General features: G+C 36.1%; 1 protein-coding gene across 2 annotated transcripts in view; it reads right to left on the bottom strand.

Annotated features, from left to right (window-relative positions):
• The window catches only part of si (sucrase-isomaltase (alpha-glucosidase)), a 206,806-nt gene that overhangs the window by 49,749 nt on the left and 133,605 nt on the right, over nt 1-23,452 (bottom strand). For both annotated transcript variants that reach the window (XM_028794477.2, XM_051923319.1), the window contains exons 32-40: nt 21,778-21,906; nt 17,564-17,674; nt 16,600-16,662; nt 16,382-16,498; nt 13,311-13,395; nt 13,090-13,228; nt 12,790-12,923; nt 1,045-1,079; nt 816-932 (exon numbers count right to left, since the gene is read on the bottom strand). In XM_028794477.2, coding sequence (XP_028650310.2) covers nt 816-932; nt 1,045-1,079; nt 12,790-12,923; nt 13,090-13,228; nt 13,311-13,395; nt 16,382-16,498; nt 16,600-16,662; nt 17,564-17,674; nt 21,778-21,906 — 930 coding nt within the window. The remainder of the gene's footprint in view (nt 1-815; nt 933-1,044; nt 1,080-12,789; nt 12,924-13,089; nt 13,229-13,310; nt 13,396-16,381; nt 16,499-16,599; nt 16,663-17,563; nt 17,675-21,777; nt 21,907-23,452) is intronic.

Genomic DNA, 23,452 nt, shown 5'->3' with positions numbered 1-23,452 from the left:
TCAGTTTAATACCAGGTTGAAGTATATTGTCATGTTTACACAGCACGACATATATTTCTTTTTTTTTTCTTATGGGTACTTGCAATCTTATATATAAATGTCTATGCATGGAAGTGTGTGTCTCTGTCCGGCCCGGAAGTGAAAGGTGGAGTTGGGGTAAGGGCTCCACCTGCAAGTATACGCAAGCAAGGCCAGCATGTTGGCCAAATGAAACCTCCAAAGAATGTCACTCGCTTAGCGGCGAGCACATCGGCAAAACAGTATCCCTTTTACTTTTCCTCCTGCCGCTAACACACAAGTGAGGTCGAGCACGTCGGCAAAATGAAACCTCCTAGGAGAGAGATGCCAAGAGTAGTTCCCTTCAATTACCTGACATCTCTACATTTCAATTTTTTTTCTGACGATTTCAATAGTTTCTAGGACCCTGGGCTTTTTACAGCACGGGCTTACACAGCTAGTTATTTTATAATCCACAGGATTTGCAGTGCAATTAATAAGAATAAATTAAAATCAAAATACATGCACACACCTAACCTCATTCATGTAGGTTGAGCTTAGACTTGCCAGTCTGCTTAACATGCAATCTTTGGCATGTGCATGGAAACAAGAATACAGAGAAAAAAACATTCAAACATGAAGAGATCATGCAAACTCGAGAAAGACAATACCCAGGAATTGAACCCTAACCAATGAAGTTGTGAGATAGCAGTATTAAACATTGTACAATACTTAAACATTTCTGTGATTTCAATTACCTTAAACAATGTTGATAAAAATCCAGTAAAGACCTCAGTGTTGCTGTGTCATCTACTTACTTTGCTTCCTTTTCCATTGTGATTTCTTGAATATGGGTAGAAAGCTCCAACTTGCATCCAGCGTGTGCACATTTCATAGGTTGCATCTTTGAAAAATCCACAAATGTCAGCGCCAGTCTAAAAACATTTTTAAGATAATTTATATTATTATTCTATTATTAAGTATATTTGCAGTATATACAGCAAAGATCAGATAGTTATACATTCAGAAGTAAAATTTTCCACTTACATAGGATATTCCAAATAAACTGAATTCCATCATACCTGAAAAGAATAAGAGAGCTGTTAACATATAAAGTACAGTTTTATTCTTCTTCTTTCGGCTGCTCCCGTTAGGGGTTACCACAGCAGACCACCTTCTTCCATATCTTTCTGTCCTCTGCATCTTGTTCTGGTACACCCATCACCTGCATGTCCTCTCTCACCACATCCATAAACCTTCGCTTAGGCCTTCCTTTTTTCCCAATATACTCAGCATCTCTCCTCTTATAGATGTTTGTTAATATCATTTCATCATATACTAGATTAGTCTCCCATTTAAGAACTAGCTTAATATGTTTTTAAACATTAAAACATGAATTTTAAACTGTAAGCAATTATTGCATGAGTTGCAAGGACAACGTATCTTTTAACAAATCACAACAAGACAGAAGGAATGAATGGCCTAAACTTTGTGTCTTTTTTCTGCTCAGCATTTTATCAAGTAAAGACAAATTGACAGGATATATCAATAAACGGACATAGCATATAATGTAACCCAACCCACCCACTCCCACCCAACCTGATTCAAGGGATAAAAAAAAATCAAGGAGTTACAAGCCAAGATTTATACAACTGAGCCACAGCAGACCAGGATTCAATTAATTTGTAAACTTTGTTATATTCAAATAATCATATTCTAACAAAGAACTGCCAAATTACTCTTATGTCAAATATGTCAATGTGAATGAATTGCTTTGTATGAGTGTAACATACAATAATGACAGTCAAGTTGTAGTATGGTACTTAGATTAATCACATTAGGATGTGTTTGATCTAAAGTGTAAACTACATTACTTTATACTTCTCTGATATCTCATGAACTTAATGAAAATCTAAAAACTATAAAAAATGGAATTCATACTGAATGTTTAAAGATTACTTGTTGAAAAAACAAATTTGTCACTATTTAAAGGCAACAACCAACCGGGATGTTTTGTTTTCAATTTATGTCACTCAGGTACCATAAATGAGGAATTGCATCCCATTAATTAATTCTGTGATCTGAGAGTTATAATATGTTGTTTTGAATTAGCTTGTAATATCAAGTGCATTTTTTCTCATTTGTCACCTAGTTAAGTTTTTTGATTTGTTTTATGACTGTGCCTATGCAACATATGTCATAGAATTATGTGATTCACTTAAAAAACTCAGGGTCACGGGAGACCAGAACCTAACTTGGCAGCATTGAGGGCAAGGTAGGATTCACCATGGACAGGATTTCAGTCCATCATAGGACTCACTCATACAGCCATACAAGTTTATAATTTTCAAATAACGTAACACACACACATCTCGATAAAACCATACATGATTAGGAAGAACAAGCAAAATCTACTTAAAGCGTAACTCGTGCCTGTATGTATCAAGTGTCTCAGAATTACAGTACTCATAGGAAATGCACTAAAAGTTTGATTAGGAAAAGAATTTGTCCTACCTCAGAGTGAAACATAAGAAGTTTGTAGAAAGTGTCTAACTTCCACTCCCACTGAGAAGAATGGAGTTGACGTTTGAAAATTAACGACATCACAATTTTATGGCACACTGTGCCACAAAGTGGTGTTCACGGTGGCTTTTTGTAGTTTTCTGATACCAACACCAAGGCTTCACCACAACGTTAATAATATTCAAAATAGTAGAAGAAGAAGAAGATAAAGAAGAAGTACAGTAATCCCTCCTCCATCGCGGGGGTTGCGTTCCAGAGCCACCCGCGAAATAAGAAAATCCGCGAAGTAGAAACCATATGTTTAAATGGTTATTTTTATATTGTCATGCTTGGGTCACAGATTTGCGCAGAAACACAGGAGGTTGTAGAGAGACAGGAACGTTATTCAAACACTGCAAACAAACATTTGTCTCTTTTTCAAAAGTTTAAACTGTGCTCCATGACAAGACAGAGATGACAGTTCAGTCTCACAATTAAAAGAATGCAAACATATCTTCCTTTTCAAAGGAGCAAACAAACCAACAAAGCTGTTGAAGGCGGCAGCTCACACCCCCTCCGTCAGGAGCAGAGAGAGAGAGAGAGAGAGAGAGAGAGAGAGACAGATAAAAAAATCAATACGTGCCCTTTGAGCTTTTAAGTATGCGAAGCACCGTGCAGCATACTTAAAAGCTGCACACAGAAGGTAGCAACGTGAAGATAATCTTTCAGCATTTTTAGACGAGCGTCCGTATCGTCTAGGTGTGCGAACAGCCCCCCTGCTCACACCCCCTACGTCAGGATCACAGATAGTCAGCCCAAGAGAGAGAGAAAGAAAAGTAAGCTGGGTAGCTTCTCAGCCATCTGCCAATAGCGTCCCTTGTATGAAATCAACTGGGCAAACCAACTGAGGAAGCATGTACCAGAAATTAAAAGACCCATTGTCCTCAGAAACCCGCGAAGCAGCGAAAAATCCGCGATATATATTTAAATATGCTTACATATAAAATCCGCGATGGAGTGAAGCCGCGAAAGGTGAAGCGCGATATAGCGAGGGATTACTGTAAAACATAAGATAGGATACTGCACTAAGCTGCATGTAATTGTTGTCGTTTGATCACTACAACATCAAGAATAATACTGTAAGGAGCACTGAGATGGGAAAACTTAAGCACACATACTGAATTAGAGTTAATCCTGAATACACCCGCTGCACTCAGGTCCCAATTCAGGTGGTTTGTCGTGTGGTGGGTGCACCAGCGTGCTATCAGTGTATGCTCCTCCTGATAACAGGCACATTTATTTAATAATAAATGATCCATAGTCATAGTTTCAGAAGAATTCCATTCCTGCTGTTATGGTCATAAGAAGTGCCTTGTAAAGTAGCTGTTACTGAATAGCCACAGCTATTAAGCCGCATTCACTCTTCCAGTTTTCCCAATCATCTTCTAGAGTCGTGTTCCATGTTCTTCTCCATTATCACCCTGGATCATCTGCAAGGCTCTATTTATCTAATGCCATAGGAGTCTCAGACTATCTTCTTAAGCCTTCTCAGGCTTGTAAAGTGTGACATGAATGCCCTAGGGGTTTGTGGAATTCAAAGCCCATTGTACCTGTTTGACATTTTGCTGACAATCACCCATTCTGCACCACTTATCTTCAGGATAATATGCTGACTCCGACAATGTAGTTTGCATCAATGACCACCTATGTATTGATACTGTGAAACCACTTGTGATTCACATACTGTATGTGTGCTCATCCATGCTAGGGAAAATGTTCTTTATTTGCATGCTGATTTGCATTAATGCAGCTTATTTTAATATTAATTGACACAGAATCAAGAGGAATTGTATGAATCTGCGTATTGCCTCACACATTATTAAGCCGTTTAAAGTTTAGTGGAAAATTGGAAAAATGGTTGATTGGTATATACCCAAATCACTGCTGTTGCAAATTGGGATTTCCCCGTTGGCTAAAAGTATATGTTACCAATAGTTTTTTTTTTGTATTACAGCACATGGCTTCTCTGCATTGATGTAGCCATTTGCACATAGATACATAGGTTTGTTACAAATATTATGCCATCTCTGTTAAATTGATATCTTTTTATGAATTCATTGTTATTCAACATTTCCAAAACAGTTCCTAACTGTTTGCAGTTCCTAACAAGTTTGTTTCCTAAATTGGGACAGATAATAAAATGCTTTTATTCCTACTCCTAAGAGTGAAACCAAATTTACGTCACTTTGAGATTTTTGAGCCATGTAGGACTGTTTTCCTACTCTGAGATTCTTAGAACCATATTGATTGGCTGCAGCACAGCATTCAATAGAGCTCTAATCTGTACAATATAATAACAACACAGTTTTTTACTTCTCTGAGAAATGCACATAGCTGTGTTAAAAGAATCTATTCTCTTATTGCCTTTATTCTTTCTACTATATTTCAATGTACTTTATTGCCTTTCACTTTATTCATTAACTGCTTAAATACAGTAGCAATAAGAAGTAAGCAGACCTACAATACATGAAAACAAAAGTGCACCCTATTGTTTACGACAAACTTATTCTTTGTCATCAACAATTGTAGTTTGTTCACCTTTAAGTCACGCTGTTTGAAAAGAATTTGAAAGAAATAACATACCAAAACTAATGAAAATTTTCAGAAGATACGTTCTTCTCCTTTGTAAGTGACATACGTCTTGGATAATTCTGAAAAAAAGTACACTTCCTAGTATTGCAGAATAGAGAATGAGAGTAAAAGCAGCCTAATTGCAAAGGGAATTCATGTAAACATAAGAATTTACCTTGTGTAAGAAAATAGTTGGACCCGCTGTGTAAGTATAACCAAGACACAATGTGGTAAAATGTTATGAAATAAGTGAATGAATGCCTAGATATTCATTTTATTTCCGAAGCTTGTAGTTAATTCAGTAGTCATTAAATACCAATTAGAATATGCATCTCTGAAGAAAGCATTTAAGGTATTAACTTAAGACTTTGGATAATGCATGAAACAATGTTTCACTTTGTCATCTGTATTCACAACACATTATAGCAATGTACTACAGTAAGTGATAAGTTATAAAAATGACACTGTGTCACAGTGAATAGCACTACTGTCTCACAGTTCTCGGATACTGTGATACATCTGTTGAGCTTCCATATAATACCCATGTTTATGTGGGATTTTATCCCTATACCCCTATTTTCCTCACACATCTGAAACATGCATGGTAGGTTAATTGACTACTCTAAACTGGACTGGTCTGAGTGTGGGCATAGGTTTGCCCAGAAGATGACCAAAGCTTCATCCAGAGGTAGTTCCTGCCTTATGTCTGATGCTGTTTTGAGAAGCACCCTGCAAATGTACCCTCAGATTAAGCAGGTATGCCAGATGGTATCTTCTGCACTTCAGTTATGATGATATAGAAACTGAATATGGTCTAAACTATCTGGAATATTAATGAGCCCCAGGACCACTTTATTACAGCATTTCATCACACCTGTTGTTAATCTTTAAGACAGTCTGCTTTGGGTTTTTTTGACTCCAGGATAATGGCTTTATTTTTAAAACGGGTAGGAACCTTACATTCTCTTAAGGAAGTATTAAACATATAAATAGAAATGCAAAGAAATTGGTCACTATGGGTTTTTCAAACACACATTGACTCTCCATCTGAACCAGCTTTTACATGAACATTTACTCATTAAACAGTCTTTTCTGTGCCATTCATTGGGAAAACTGAATGCAATGTAACAGGGGTTTAGAAAGCATTAAGTTTATTCAGGAGAGATAATGCATCAGTGACATCTCTGCATAAAGGGCAACTTGAGAAGCAGATGGCATTATTGTACAAAAATTAAATAAGTAGTGAATCTGTTTCAGTTTAACATATTGTTAACACGTTTATAGTGAACTCAGCCATCATTGTCCTATTTTTCCCAATTTTCCATGAAATTCTCAATGCAATTTCTTATCTTGAAAGTATTTCTACTTGCTGCATGTGATTTTTTTGCATTGACACCAACAATCTCTGTTCTAGACCTTTGCTCATATGTGCTTATGTTTAGTTCAACCATGAGGCCTGAAGATTACTGCCCTGATTTACTTTTTATGACACAATTTATGAGGTACATGTATTTGCCGAACTCACTATTCTGGAGTAGTCATCATAATTATTCTGTATAACATTTATCAGTTATATTCAGTTCTATTTAGAACTTTGCTCAATGATGAAAGTTTAATTTTTATAAATATTTATTGACATTTCTGACTTTGGTGTTTAATATCTGATGGTGATATTGAGATATCTTTTAAAATTGTATAGTAGAGATCTTCATTGAAAGATCTTCATTTTTTGTGATGTTTATGGCAGTATTTGGATGACATTTTATTATCACTGGTGGATGCTTGTAGCATATATATGAAACACAGTGTATCTCCCTCACTCTCTCATGATGTTGTAATGTTATATGGCTCATTTCATGCAGCTCCAATGATCTTATTTTTGCCATGTCCCCGGCCAGCACTTTCATGCTATTGACTCATTCTCACAGTGCTAAATTAGGGTCAGAAGTAGCACCATCAGTACTCACGTTCCTCAACTTGGTCATCTAATCCAAGGCAGGATCCTTCCAGAAACATGCTGGATCCACTATTTCTTTTACTCTCTATCTCTCATACATACACACACACACACACACATATACACATACAGTATAGACACATACATATGCACTCCACCCCTTCCAACAGTGTTTCATTCCCCCTCTCCCTTCCAGATCAATCCAAAAGTGCCACTGGTAAACATCTGTATAACGTCTCAAATTCTATGTGTTTTATTGTTTCTTTTTAGAATATGATATGATTGTGTTCAAAGGCACACAGCTGTCCACTCATTTCTTCATAAGTCTGGCTAAAACTTGAAAAGTTTTAGGAAGTGTGACTTGTAACACTAGATCAAAAGTCCCCAAATACCACAATCATGAGAATTAAAGGCAAAGACGAAACTTGTAAAAAGGCTACTTAAATATCTTGGGCAGATACAGCAGAGATGGTGCAGTGTTCATTTATACCATCTAATGACTCCAGGAAACTGGGCTCAAATCTTAGCTCAGTCACTTTCTGTGAAGGGTTTGTATATCCGTTCAGTGTCTGCGTGAGGGTGGGTTCAGTAATGAATAGATGGAAGCAAAAACAGGTTCATATATTACAGAAGCAAGGCTCACTGAAAAGTAATCTAAAGGCATGATCAGAGACAAATGGCACAACAACACTTTTAACTTTCTCACATTGTGCACTGTCAGTTTTATATACTTAGTAGGAATACGTGCAAGTGTGTTACAAGTTAACCTTCTTAATTTTAACTGCATACATTTCCAGAATAGATAGATAGATAGATAGATAGATAGATAGATAGATAGATAGATAGATAGATAGATAGATAGATAGATAGATAGATAGATAGATAGATAGATAGATAGATAGATAGATAGATAGATAGATAGATGAACAATGTTGTAAACAGAGTTGCTCAGTATATAAAATAATGGAAATGATTTCATTCTGAATAACTGCAGATTCTGAATAATGGCAGGGCTTGTTAGTAATATGAATGTCCAGGGTCAGAAAAAAGTGCCAAATCACAAAATTACAACATATCCAAAAAGCCTGTATAATTTATAAACTCACAGAAAATAATGTTATCTGCAGAATTGTTTGATTATACAAAAAGATAGAAATGGCAAAATTCTAGATGTGGTCTATTGCAGATATGAATAGGTTACTTTCAGAAAATGAAAACATATTAGAAATGCCTGTCAAATTCATAATCCCACAAAAAAATATATGCAATTTTGTTTGATTATAAGAATGATTCATCTTTATATGATAGAATAATATAACTAAGCCTTAAGAAGTATGCCAAAGAGGCTTAATACATTTCTGTGAGCTGCAATTGTAAATAAGTTTTACATCTTGAAAAGGCAAACCACTGGTCAAACATGTACGCACGTTGAGCACTCATACTAGAAATCAGGGATTAGATCATTTGGGGGTAGCTAGGCTCAGCACATACTGTATTGTATCACATGCCATGATATTATAGTACCTCATACAACACTGAATGAAATGTATTTATTTTTTGCCTTTTCCTGTACAGTACAAACTTTTTTACTCTACGATCACTTTGGGAAATTAACAAGCTCATGAATAAAAAAAAAATGATGGCTGAAATTCTCCATTAATAGAAAAGTACATGATGATGAAATAGTAAACAAGAAGCTGACTGTGTGAAAAGTTCCCTAAATATCAAAAGCTATGGAAAATTTAAATAGCTCAGCAGGTGATTATCTTGCCATGAGCAGAAGATGATGGGGAAGGGATTAAATTAGCCACAACATGCTCATAAAATGTTAAACAAATATCATGTGGCTATAGTTTGTTGTTTGCCTCATTTAAAAATGTGATTTGAAGAGGGGTGCAAGAATGCCACACAGTTTTAGTTACGGATAACACTGAGGCCATTTACAGACTTTTTGGGGCCACTGATTACCACAACTGGAACCAAAAAAGTTTCATAACAGACAAAATTGTGATTTATTGTTTATTGATATATAGATTGCATAACTTACCTGACTTACACGTACAGTATAATACGCCTTAGTGTATTGACAAAATGAAAACATGCCACATTGCTTGAAACTGAATCTTGTGAACTGCAAGATATTTAGCTCTGGTGGACATATTATCTTAAAATCTTGAAAACTCAATTGAGCAATGTCTGAATGTAAGCATTCACCTCACCATATTCTTGATACATTTCCCTGTAAGATCATACAAACTACTTTTGCTCATGAGCAAAACTACACAAAGCATAGGATTGTTGCTTGTCGTATTTTCCTAATATATAAATGATAAAAAAAATTGGTGAGAATTCTGCCTTCCTAGCATTGTGATTATGACATAGTGGGAGGCCTAATGTACCTCAATAATCTTTACTGATAGGGATCCTGTTAAGATCGGTCTAATGGGAGATACAAGACATGGAACATTCCATTCTTGACCCCCCTGATGGTATCAGCTGAATGCAAAGACAATCTTGCCTGAAAAAGGGATACGACAACCTAGTAGTGGAGTTTGAATGTGAGGGCTGGGTAGCCAGGTGAACCATATAGCCTGGTCAGGCCTAATCCAAATAAAAGCTGCGTGTAGTCACAGGTACAATATTAGGCAATAGGCAACAGTGGGATGGAGCCAAGCATACTTGACTTTGGGATGTGGAATAAATTTCTCCGTTAGGCAGGGAGCTGAAGGTCTTGCAGGAGGGTGAAAAATTTGGGCAACATATTGACTAACCTCTGCATATGATATTGGCCTTTCAACCATACATCATAACAAAGGGTTGCTTGTCTCCAGCTCTGGAGATAATATACAGGAGAGAACCCAGCCAGGTGTAGGATACTCACAAGCCCCAGGTTGATGCCAAACACTTGGATTTGCAAGCATGCATCAAAGAACTATTCTGAGTGTTATAAATAGTTTTTAGAAACTCTGAATTCAGTACTTGAAAAAGTGCTATACACTGTAATCCTACTAAGAGACATAAACACTAATTCTAACTATTAATAAAAATTTCTGGATAGGCTCGATTGGCAGGAACAACTTACCTGATTTGTATCCAAGTGGTGAACTATTCTTAGATTTATGTGAAAGTCATGGATCCTTCATAATGAACACTATATTCAAGCACAAGGAAGCTAAAACGTGTACCTGATACTAAAGTACATTGGGCCAAAAGTCTTTATGACCAGAGGCTTTATATTCTGGACACTCACATAAAAAATGGCGTTGAGCTGTGAGTGTCAACGAATAACCTCTTGCTTCTGATCTGGCTCAGACAGAAGGAGAGCTGATTGAACATATTTGGTAAACTCAGCTAGTGAGTGTTTTTTGGAAACAACAGAGTGCAGGAACGTTTAAATAGGGTGGACTGCACCTGAGCAAGTGTCCACGTACGGTGCACATCCTGACAGGGGTCGTCATTTGACCAGGTCTTCAGGTTTAAGTGTAGATCTGTGCTACTGATTTGCTTAGTTTAGTAGTATACTGTAGATATGTAAAGACCTTTGTGCATGTAGTAGGTGCTTAGTTTTTCATTTTTTTTTATTAATTTTTCAGTCTGTCCTTCGTGAACTATCTTGTAGTTGGACAAAGGAGGAGGAAGAGTTTTTTTTTTTCCATTGTTGTAGTCACTGTAAATATTACAAGCAGCCCCTGTACTAATTTTCTTTTTGGAAGTGTCTTTGCATTGGCAAATATTTTTGCAAGACATTTGTTTCTAAAATAGTTTAGACATTGCTGGAATAAAACAAAATCTTGTTTTTGAATAGTCTTTTTCAGTTTGAGTCTCTCTTATTCCATCCCCTGGTTACTCGGTTCTGTCTACTGACGCCCCAAGTCGGGAGTTGTACAACAGTGTCCTTACCCGGGGTGTCACAGAATCCTGGGGCAGAACTTCCTACCTCCAGTTCAAGATGAGTCAGATGAGGTGTTTAAGGCAAGTAGTTAGAATATCCCTTTGCACCTCCAACAACAGATGTAAGGGCAAGGCCCACTAGGGCAGATGACTTAGGGACAGACCCAGCAGATGCTGGATAACATCTCTCAGTTGGCACACATGTTTCTAGAAATTCCCCAGGAGATATTAATAGAAGTGGATGAGGATAGGATTTGTTGTTAAGCATGTTGTTAACACAGTCCTTACTCGTCAGGATAAGCAGACCAAAAAGGATAATGATGAAAATAAATTAACAAAATTCTGCTTATTTCTAACTTTAATTGTACTTGCTATGTGTTTATAAATAAAATAAACTTGAGGATAAAGGCCATTGTATACCACTGCATTTAAAAGGTTCAGGATATGCTCTCTCTTTTCGGATAAAAAAATGCATTTTTTTATTTTTGTTTGATTGCACTATCCTTGAGTTATGGAGTGTGATGACCTTGTTGTATTTCCTGTACCTGAATTTCTGTATTCTGTAAATCAAGTCAGAACTTCTACACCTGAAATAATATGGTATTACTGTGATACTTGTATTATGACACTGCCAATGTGCCAATCCAATTTGCACTTATAGCTACTGTGATAACAATATAATGAGCCTCATGTGTTTAGGAAACTGATATTCAATGACAGAAAAATGATGGGAATTGCCTTTATTTCATAAAAAATTATTTTTTATTATTAGTTTTCACATATTATACTTCACAGATCACTATTGCAACTCCTCATCCAACTAACATCACATGATTTTTATTTATTTGATACATCTTTAATATGGCAGAAAAAGTATGATTTAAATACAATTTTAAATCAGGAAAATATCCAGATTACTGTGAAAGAGTACTTAAGGCAGGAAAAATGTGACTCCTTTAATTTACCTAGTTTACATATTTTTTTCTTATGTGGCAATAAATTGTACTTCGAATAGAAACCTAAAAAAAATAATGGCTGTCTGTAAGATCCTGAGATGCAATGAGGTGACATTTATATAAAAATACAGAAGTTTCTCCTTGAGCTCTTCCTTGATTTTAGCACTTTCTTCATATGTTTCCCTAACACATTCACTGCCACTCATTCCTGACCTCCTCCTGATACTATTGCCCATGTTGATGTTTTCACAATAACATGACAGAAGAAGTTTGGCAGGTGTGTCACTCTTTTAATTTAATGAACAGAAACCCCGAAATTCACAGTTATATTCTCATGATGATATCTTTATTGTGAAGCAAATTCTATATTCAGTTTTGTCAGGGAATGTTATATGTGCAATGCATTTTTGAAAAAGCTGTATTTTATCTGGGGTAAAGAAATTATGAACTTGAGAAGATAAATCATTCCTCAATGTAAAACAAAGAGCCATATTTTATGTGTGACTACATTTGGTGCTTAGTCTATTTTTTAGAAGCTTGCTGAAAGCAAACACTAATACACCTGTAATTATTCTGATCCAAATATATTACATTCAGATTAAAAGCACATATTTTACAGTGGTATGCTCATTTTTTAAACATGATATTGGTACAGTTACAGGGGCAATGATCCAGTGAAATGGTTTCTGAATGAATTACCAAGCAGCAGGAGAATCTGTGACTCATTCATTTGGCAAGGTGATTAACAATTCAATGTCAAAGCAAACAAATAGAATCTGGAAACAACTACTTTGTTGATGGTGTCATGATGCAAATTTTTATTGTAATATATTAAAATTAGAAAAAAGGACATACCAATAACAGATTTGTAGATCTGATCCCAAGCCGCTGTGTTATCACCAAGCCAGTGACCTACCCACTTTCCACTAGATGGAAAAGTTGATCGGGTGACAACTATTCCTCTCTGTCCTGTCACCATGTGCACAGCACTGTTTCAGTAAGGACGAATGAAAAAGAAAATTTGTAATGAGATGACCATGGCATCCTCTTTATCATTTTTATTAATAAAGCCTAGTGAAAAAAACAAGTCAACTGCCCAGATTACCTGTACATTTACAGAAATAAAAAACCCTTCAAGGAAATGTCAGTGCTTACTCATATGTTGGCTTTGCGTGGGACCAGCCATAAAGGTTATGTACATCATAGTGTCGAACTGGAGTTCCGTCTTGTAAAGTCTGTTCACTTTCCATGCACAATGTTTTATGGAATAGTCCTAAATGTTTTGATTCTAGAGCTAAAATAAACATCATAATGTCAGAAAATACAAATATGTAAAATCAAAATCACTATATACTATAGTTCTACTGTTCACGTACGTGGCATGTAAGGTGGGTTATTTAAAAGCTTATTACTGCAACCACTGGTTGATCCATGTACAAAGCTTGCTGGCTCATTCATGTCCTGAAAATAAAAAGAACACAGAAAAAAGAGATTCACATTTAGAGGTCTGTGTTGGTATATACAGAACTACAGGAAATATGTGGGTTACCCATAAACTTTTAACAGTAATTTATTTCTGAACCAGCCATGACCTGTTGAAGAGAAGTAACAGAAAACATTTAAAATGTTTGCTATCTCTTGCCCTGGGTGTTCTTTCAGTGTGCTTTCCTCGGTATCTTATGTGTCTGAACCTCTCTTGCCCACTACATCCTCTCTCAATTGAATTCCTGTAATGCCTGCTTCTCAGACTCTGTCTTTTGGAAGCGCCTTGTCTTGTGCTAATCAGAAAAAAAAGCATGTATCCTCTTCTTGTTACAGTTTGAATCTTGTATTCACAGTCCATTATTTCCTTCTTCAATAACCATCTTGTCAGTGGTGGAGCCAGCACAGAAGCAGGTTAGTGTGTATTCGTCTCAGGCTGAACTGAGGCTTGAGATGGACATGACAAAAAAAAAGTATATTTAACAACACTCTGGTATATCCTAATATAAAGCATCATAAATTATATAAGACAATGCAGTTTTGAAGTTTGAAAAGGACACATGTAAACACATCACATCAGCATAAAACTATTTTGCGTCATACTCTCCTGCTAGAAAATAGGAGAGCACACATGAGGCACATTGGAGTGCACAAAACAAAGAGAAAGTTTTCTTTGCTTGAACTTTGATTCTACTCACATACTTATTTACTTCAAGCCAACTGAACACTACACCTGGTCAAACTTGCAATGACAAAGTGCATGAAGAAGAGCAAATTGACTAGGTGGAGAGAGACAGATCAGCTGGTTAAGAAAGCAACTCTGCAAATAATACAGAAAACAGTGCAATTGATGCAGATGAAAACTATAATAACAACAGAGAAATAAACATTGCAGCAAATAATTAAAAATTAAACTATCAGTGGCTCATCACAATTTAACAGTGGTGACAATGCTAACTTAGCACACTCGTTCAGATTTATCACTCAGCAAAGGTACTCCACAATCTATGCAGGTTTTAAAATCAGATTCACACCCCTATGTCATAACAGCTCTCATAGATCATATGTTAAATCTCTGGAACATGTGTGTTTTATGTGGTGAATGTGGATTATGATTGTGTGGTGGTGAAGGTGTACTGCTTGAGGCGAGCCCAGTAATGAGCGTTCCCTCAGGTTCAAAAGCCTTGCTTTGTCATTGCATCTCATCACTACCAAACAATTCTTTCAGATGGCGTCCTTGAGGGCTCCAAAAAGCTAAGAATATGAGGAAGCAAAATCTGGGCTGTAGTGTGCATGTGGAAGAACATCTAAATTGTGGTGTTTTCATACTTGTGTGCGTTTGTTCACTGTTGAGCTAAAGGAAGGTTTCAACAACATTTTTTGTGATGTCAATCTCTTCTAACGTTTTTAAGAGATTGATTTACAGACTCGGCAGTTTTGATCATGTGGCAAAATGTCTACCAAAAAGCTACCTTTCCACAAACAAAAAAACAGTATCAATAAAAGTCTGTGTCCATGACTTTCCCAGCTGAAGGGGACACCTCAGAATTCTTCTAAAGAATAAATTTGATAATGCCTTTTCAATGACTAGCTTTTGATATCTAGCTGAAAATGATAAATGTGTTTTGTTCTATGATGAAAAATCTAAATCCTCTTAAAGACTGCAAACATCTCTTTCCACCAAGTTGAGCCCAACTTTCAAAAACTTTAGAATAACCTTAGGCAAACAGAACATTTTAAATTAACAAAAAGAATATGTTTACAATATCCTGTTACTTTTGATTGAAGTGTATAGAAAGTGTAGCAAAATGTTTCAGACATCCCTACTACACAATTAACAATGCATACCTTTAATTTCAAAATGAAGGATAAAAGTGTCAAAAGTACTTTTTACTTATTCAAAAATTCACTATAAAACTCAAATGATTTAAAATTTGGGTTAGCAATACTAAAAACACAAAGAATACTGCTAGGTTTATTTACTGATACTGTACATGTTCCATTTGGCTATGAGCCCTACTGTGCTATACCCTCTGCTCATTCCAGATTATCTCTGAAATTCACACCTTAACTTGACTTTAGTAAATTTTCAAGTAATCAAATAAACTGTCTTTGCGTACACATTGAAAGGAATGTATTTAGCAGCCATACCACAGGCAATTTAGAACATGTAATCCACCTGAAGTTAAGCATGTTCATTCCTGACCAGTACTTGGATGGGAGACTAGCTATGAAAAGCTTGGGTTTCTACCGGAAGAAGTGTTGGCCCTGTGGTCTGTGAGTGGATCTCAATGCCTTAGTAGAGTGATGAGAACAAAGTGCTGTAAATATGGTGCCGTCCTTCGGTTGAGATCTAAAATGGAGGTCCCGACTCTTTTTGGGTTTTAAAGATTCCTGGGCATCCTTCATAAAGAGCAATGTGTATTTAGATTTTCAGGCTAAATTGCCCTCTATGGCCCAGTCGTTCTGGTTCCCCAATCATTCACTACCTCTAACTGACTACCTCTCTCACGCCTTAATCACATACTGTAATAGCTAATGTGTGTTAAGCGTACTGGCAGAAAACGGCAGCCATTGCATCATCCTGTTGGATGCTGCACATTGGTGGTGGATGAAGTGGCTCCCCCTCTATGTAACGTGCTAGTAGTAAAGAATGTAAAGAATTATCATTATTCATGAATATTTTATGGGTTTTTTTTCTAATAGTATTGTATAGGTAAAACAAAAGGTAGCTGCTCTCTGTTTTCTTAGGTGTATTAGTGGGCGAGAGTTTTTTTTTCCATGCTCATTTTATGAAGATCTTCATAAAAGATGATTATTAAAATCGTCCATTCCTACATTGATCAAATATAAAGAAATCAGTGAAAACAGCATAGTATATGCTATTCTTTAAAAAAAATGTTTCAGTTAGAAGATGAAATTTATCAAATAGTTTGAATTACATCTAAATATTTATAATGCTTACAATCCATAGGCCATCGAACTTAAGGGTTTTGTTGTAGTAGTCTTCAATTTCTCGTTGCCACCACTGAGCAGTTATATTCCTGAAAAAGTCTGGAAAGGCTGCATAGGCTCTATAGAGCTGTACAAAGAGATTTGAAAATTATATACATTTAATGTTGAATTTCATTATGGATATAGACTCTTGCAATGTAAAGCAGTACATGATATTTACATTCTTACCTCCACCTGCATTTCCCAGTCTAAAGATTCATTAACCACAACACCGGGTATATCTGGCCAAACCTAAATATTCAGAAAAGAGCATGCTTTAATTTAAACTTACATTATAGTGACTAAAAGTAAAAACATATGTTATGCATTATATTTTAATCCAAGACTATTTTTTGACTGTGAGAACATTGAGCTGTAAAGCTGCCTAGTTTTTCTCACAATGCTCTTGAAAATGCACCATCTTCAACAATCATTTAATAATCAACACAGGCACTTCATTAGTAATACAATTAGAATCTAAAGACAGGGTATCTTTCAAGATGCCAAACTCGCTGCATTTAACTGTACTGCCACCAAATCAGCCCAGTCAAGTATTATGTATCAGGAAATCACTTTCCTAATGTTGAAAAGCTTGTTGCTGACATAAACTATATTGATTACCACAAATGAGTGATGGTTAAACGTTTAATTTAGACAAAGACTCTATTTAACTGCCTGGTAAGGAAAAACTGAAATCAGATCTATGACTGAAGTAAACTTTAACTTGCAGAAAATCCAGCATCACCTTCTTAACTTTCACATCTAATATTTACTTTTATAACATGACATTAATAAGTACCAGTGAGGACCACACCCTTTAAGCATCTGAGGTAATTTATAGTTCTTTATCTTATAATGTATGCTTATAATATGTTATTCAATTTCCATAACCTAAAGCCACTTTACACTAAACAGACTACTAACGGCCTTTATGCTCAAACTGCATATTTTCCTGAACATAATGAGGAACCCTTTTCTTTCAGGGCATCTTCCAATTTATCTCATACCAAAAACAAAAACTAGGAATTTAACATTAGTGAGCCTCTTAACATCACCAAACTGCTCAAATTTTTACTAAACAAATATGAGATCATGAAAATGTATCAGAAAACAATATCATATCTAATATTAACCTTATTTTTGCACAGCGTACCTTTCCCCAAACTATGTAATTAGTGTCCGGAAATTTGATGAAGACATCGTCCTGAATACCTCTGGAAAATGGCAAATATGGTTTTGTTTCATTGCCAGAAATTGCTGGATCCTGATGAGACAATGTAGCAAAAAAGATTAGATCAGTCATTTGTTAAAACCAAATTAAATAATGAAACATTTTTTAAAGATGAAATAAACTAATTAATGTTTTGTCTAAACCAGGGGTGGGCAAAGTCAGTCCTGAGGGCTGCAATGGCTACAGGTTTTTGTTCCAACCCAGTTGCTTAATTAAAACACAATCCTTGTCCATTATTCAATTTCATAGCTTGTTAGTGCTTTAACTCTGCCATGTCAAGTCATTCTCATATCCTACATTTATTTTCTTTCTAAGGATATCATTCAAATGATTTGAAGTCTAAAACAGATAAGTAATTCTCAGTCCTTCACTTTTTTCTCTTCACTTTCCTTCCAAGTATTTAATTAAACCTAATAGTGCATGATAAAAACACAAAGGTGTAAATGGAAACAAGATAAATGGAGAAATGCTGGTCTCTTTATTTTTATTTGCATGTTATTGCTAATTAGGTGCAATTAAAAAGCAACACTACAGCTATTTAAGACTAAAATAAGCAATAAGGGTTTAAAATCTTAATGAGCGAGACAACTAAAATGAAGCAGAAGTGTTACTTGAGCAATAGGCGCTTCTTATTAAGAAACTGGGTTGGAACAAAAACCTGCAGCCACTGCGGCCCTCCAGGAATGACTTTGCCCACCCCTGGTCTAAACAAAAATATTAGCGTGTTTATGTGCAAATATAGTCTTTCCCAGGGTTGTCAGACAGAGTTTTTGAAATAACCATTTTAGTAACACGTCTGACTTTTTCTGAATTATACAATGATAAGAGTTCCATGCAACTAAGCTGATTTTAAATAAATAATTCTGCCCAATCGTGCAGGTTGGGAATGAGGTGTGGATATGTGTTAACAAGCTTTGCTCTGGTGACGGTTTGACGGCCTTGCCGATTGCGTATACACGTGTGAATGCGAGTGTCAGTCAGGTGCCTCATTAATGCCTCAGAGGGAGCACAGTCTCACACTCGTGCCCATTAGGTAGGTGATATAAAGTAACCTGCACGGCAGAGAAGGGGATCAAAAAGAAGTAAAAGAACAGAGAAGGAAAAGGTCGGAGGTTAAATGAGGGAGTCGAAGGCAGGAACATGAGAGTGCCAGTGCAGAGGAAAGCAGGCAATCAGCTGGGAGGAGAGCTCCTCAGAGGACTGTAGAGCCGATAATTGGGCTGAAGTGGATCGTTTCTGCTGAGCGTGTTCAGGGAGCTGGAGTGCATGCATCCCTTCGTGTAAGACTGAGAAAGGGCAACGGGAGTTGGAGAAGGGAGGCTCAGCGGGTACACCCTGCAGGGGCAACATATGGCAGAAGGGACCCAAGCCTAGGAGAAATGAGGTTCGGCAAGTTGAAGGCTTGCTGTGCTTGTCACTTAGTGGTCTCCTCAGCTGCAAGGTCCCGTGCGAGGTAAGCAGAGGAGATGTCAGTTTTACAGGAATACACCGGGGACTGAGATTCTAGAAAAGTTTCCTCCCTTACAGATTTTAACCTTGCTCTTAGCGATTATTTATTTGAACTGATTTTAACCTCCACTGTTTAACATTTTTTTTAGTCATTATTTATTGAAGATTGCACTGCACTGTTTTGGACACTGTTAATTTGGAATTAATTTTAATGAAAGCACTATTCACTTTTGCACCTACCCCTTGCTGCATGAGACTGTGTCCTCATTTACCCGGCTCATCTTGGTTATGATTATCAACAGTGGCAGGTTCAAGAGGCTCCCAAACAGAAGTGGAAGTGTGGTGCCAACCCACACCGTCACATAAACAAGGAATTTAGTTAATCAATTAGCCATAATGTTATCGCCAATTTACATGAGATCTACTGGTAAAAAATGGTGATGGTGGGTCATGTAAGTATGTTATGATTCAAATAATATTTCAATGCATTTTCATCTGAAATAGGAATAGCAATGGAAAACATGGTTCTAGGCGAAAGCAAAAGCAACTGTCACATATAAGGAAGACCCTACAGTATATTAATAAATCTCAAGTTATGTTTAGGATAATTTCCTTATATTGATCTATAAAATGAATATGAAAATTAACTGTTGATTTCTACTTTGCAAAAGTTACTAGCATGTCTACTTTCTCCTCCTTAATTTAATATTAACATCATCATTAACAACAACAATATCTTTATAGCATTTTTGCTGGTGGGGTTCACAGAGTTACAGAGTTGGAAAGGCCAAATTTTACAAACACTAACCTCAGTTCTATTTAATCAGTTCTCAAGATCAGCTTGCCCAGATGAGAGATATAATCCCTCTAGTGTATCCTGAGGCTACCTTCGCATCTCCTACAAGGTCCAGATTGAAATGTCACAACCATTTCAACTACCCAATTTGATCTGTAAAAAGTAGTTACTTTTTATATTTCTGTGGGCTATAGGCATCATTGTGAAGCTTTAAAAGACTGTGAAGCCCTAGCTGTACAAACACTTGCAGATACTTTACTTTCCCCTCATCTGGTTTTCCCTCACATTTTGGTTTATATACACAGATTAAAAATGCTTTTGTTCAGGTAAAAATGAAAGATTACTCTTCCATGTGTAACACCAACATAGACATCTTCTAATGAAAAATATGTGTTAGTATTTTTCTTTTAGATCATGTAGCAGATGTTAAAGGATTTAAGCCATAAAATAGGCAAGGGGTAATCGATTGTGTGAACTTTGTTAAAAGAACAAAGCTAAATTTGTAATCATGAGGAAAATTGTAAAGCTGAAATTCAAAAGACTTTTGAATTAAACTCAAAATGTAGACTGGAAAGCACCTGCATCTCTTCATTCTTAAATAGGATGGTTATCAGAAAGTCACAAATTGGCTCATTGTCATTGAAACTGGTGCACCATTAAATTAAATTGAGCCAGTGAAATGCAAAAGCAGAAAACGCCATCAGAGGTGTGACAAAAATAAACACAAGGAATCTAAACATGAAAATATTCCCAACATGCAAAGGTGGTTTTAAATGCTTTTATGTATCCTGACACATAAAGATGGGTCAGTTCATATACTGCACATTAATCTTGCTTTTCATATGTTTTGTTATATTTTTACTTGGAAGCATTGACCCAGGACAACCTCTTGGACATCCTTGCTTTAACACTTCCTGAAGAAGCAATATTAGCTGCCAACCACTTTAGCTACACAGGCACATATTCCCATAAAACATCTAGTTTCTGCATTTGTATAATAAATAATTACATTATCCTTCCTGCTAACATCCCCTAGGCAGCAAAACATATGTAATTTCTAGTAGGACCTGAAATGTTCATCAGTAAGCCTCAGCAACAAGTTCTTCAAATCGCATATTACTTGTTTTTTTTTTCAGGTCCTTTTTTTGTATCACACTTAATTGTTCAGAATGAGAAAATAATCTTAACATACTATGATAATTGTTGTCTAATTTTTTACACTCTCCATCTTGGCTCAACAGGCAAATAGAAACTTTACATATAGGCATCTGAGTTTCTGTTTTACCACGCATAATATGTTATTATAAGTAAAATACAAATAAGCAAGAATACAGATTTTTTTAGATAATGCTTTCAAATCATCAGTTACTCACTTCCTTAGTACTGGCAAGTGAGTTGTGGTAATGGCACAACAAACACGGAAGGAGAATAAGCTTCTACACTGTTTTGGATAACAGATAATTAGATAAAGCCACTGTTACCAACAGTCATGGATAAGCTCTTTACAGGCAGGTCTAGGGGCCAAGTAGGCTTGGTTTCTGTTCCTTTTTATATTTTTTGTTCTTATAAATCATACACTTCAAATTATGTATGCATTAACAAACCAGTATTTTTGATACAGTTGAGTTTGGTGCCACTTTTTTTTTCCATTAACAGTTATCAAACATTAATAGGGCACTTAATATTCATATGAAAATTACATGCAACCCCTTGAGACTTTATAACTTAATGCACTGATAATAAAATGCAACAGTAATACAACAGAATTACGGAAAACACTATAAAAGACTACAGACTATTGTAATGTTTTAAATATGTGAAAAGCAAATCTTAGTATCAAAACATCTAATTTTTCCAGAAAAGGACAAAAAAGAAATTAATAAAGCCTTACCAATATAATAATTATTCTCATTCCCTCACCCCTCATTTTATTGATCAGATCAGGAAAACCTTTAAAATCTTCACTAAGTGTAAAATCCAGTTGTCTCTCCATGTAATCAATGTCAGCATATTGCACATCCTGAATAATACAGGCAATAAAAAATGCAATGGTAGTTAATCATGAGGACATTATCTTTTCAAGACATTTAGAAGTTGACTTAAGGCTTGACTCAATTTCTTAAATAAAATAACATTTTGGAAAGGGAACAATTATGTAAGATTAGGAAAAAAACTATTTCTGTTTAATACAGTGGCATGAATAAGGTGGATCTGACTAAATTGAAATAAGAGTGAAAAACAGTCAATTGTCATTGTTAAATTTCGAACTGTAGTGTCTGATTCTACATGTGGTTGGTGGAGAGTGCAGCAGTGGTCACTACTGCTGTTTCAAAGATCCTACCTTGAAAATAGTAATAAATCTTTTGTTATTATTTCACTGGGTCTCATGTGTTTTCTGACTGAGGGGAAGGTGAGGAATCTATTAAGGTTGATTTTGACTCGCAGCTGTGGAACATGGCTAATTACGCATGCATTTGGCTGCCATACAAAATTAGCCGTGTGGCACAATGGCGAGTGAGTGAGTGCACAGGAACCAGTGTTATTCAGTTGCAGTACTCAAAATTTTGTCATTATGGTCAGTTAATGTACCCCTCAAATGAAAATACAGCAGGTTTTTTTAACACATACAGGGTTTAAAAACAGACAGGTTAGTGACATCAAACATGAGCAAAGCAAATTGTGCAGCGAAGTAAAATGTGAAGGGGAGTACACATTCATGTGTTAAATTTCTACACATAGCTGCTACAGCTCTATGATGTCTTACTGGCCTCACAAAGCATCATGTGGCAGTAGTAAAAAATGTTCACTTTAAGCTGATCACAGCAAATTTGCTGCAAAAAAAAAAAACACTTCGGCAAATTTTGCAGATCAACACTAGTGTGCAGTTTGTATGTTCTCCCTGTGCCTGTGTAAGCTTTCTTCTGACACCCTGAAAGACATGTAGCTAAGGTTAACTGGTGGCTCTGATTTGGCACCAATTGGGTGACCATTATGCGTGCACCCTGCTTAGTGTGTTTGCTGCTCAGATAAGCTTAAGCCTGCAGCCTCACTGAGTTGGATTACGCAGATCTGAGAATTTTTGCACACTATGAATGTAAAGACTATTTTGGAAAAATATCCTGAAAAATATCGTGTATTTCCTTAAAAAAGTTGGTTTAATGTATTTACTATGTTTTTTGTTTGGACTAATCTAGTTATAAATTGCTCTATTATTGTTTGAAATTACCCTTTCTTTTGTTGATTACTTGATAAAAATTAAAAAGTAACATTATGAAAGAAGGCACAGCAGCATTTCCACTTCCTTTGGCAGCTATAGAAGGCAAGCCTTTCTTCACCGCAGTCTCACCACACCATTGAGAGTGTTCTGATCAGCTGCATCACTGTCTGTTTTGGTAACTATTATGTCTCTGACTGCAAGGTCCTACACATGGATAGTGCACACAGCAGAAACGACAATTGGGACCTCTCCATCCTCCATTAAAGAGATCTTTACATAGCAAGGAATTTGCAACAAATACAGTATTTTGGTTTCTTCATCCCATTTCCTTCTTGCAGAAGGTACTGTA

Source organism: Erpetoichthys calabaricus, chromosome 2 (assembly GCF_900747795.2).
Source record: "Erpetoichthys calabaricus chromosome 2, fErpCal1.3, whole genome shotgun sequence".
NCBI lineage: Eukaryota > Metazoa > Chordata > Cladistia > Polypteriformes > Polypteridae > Erpetoichthys > Erpetoichthys calabaricus.
This window is presented reverse-complemented; position numbering and strand designations above follow the sequence as displayed.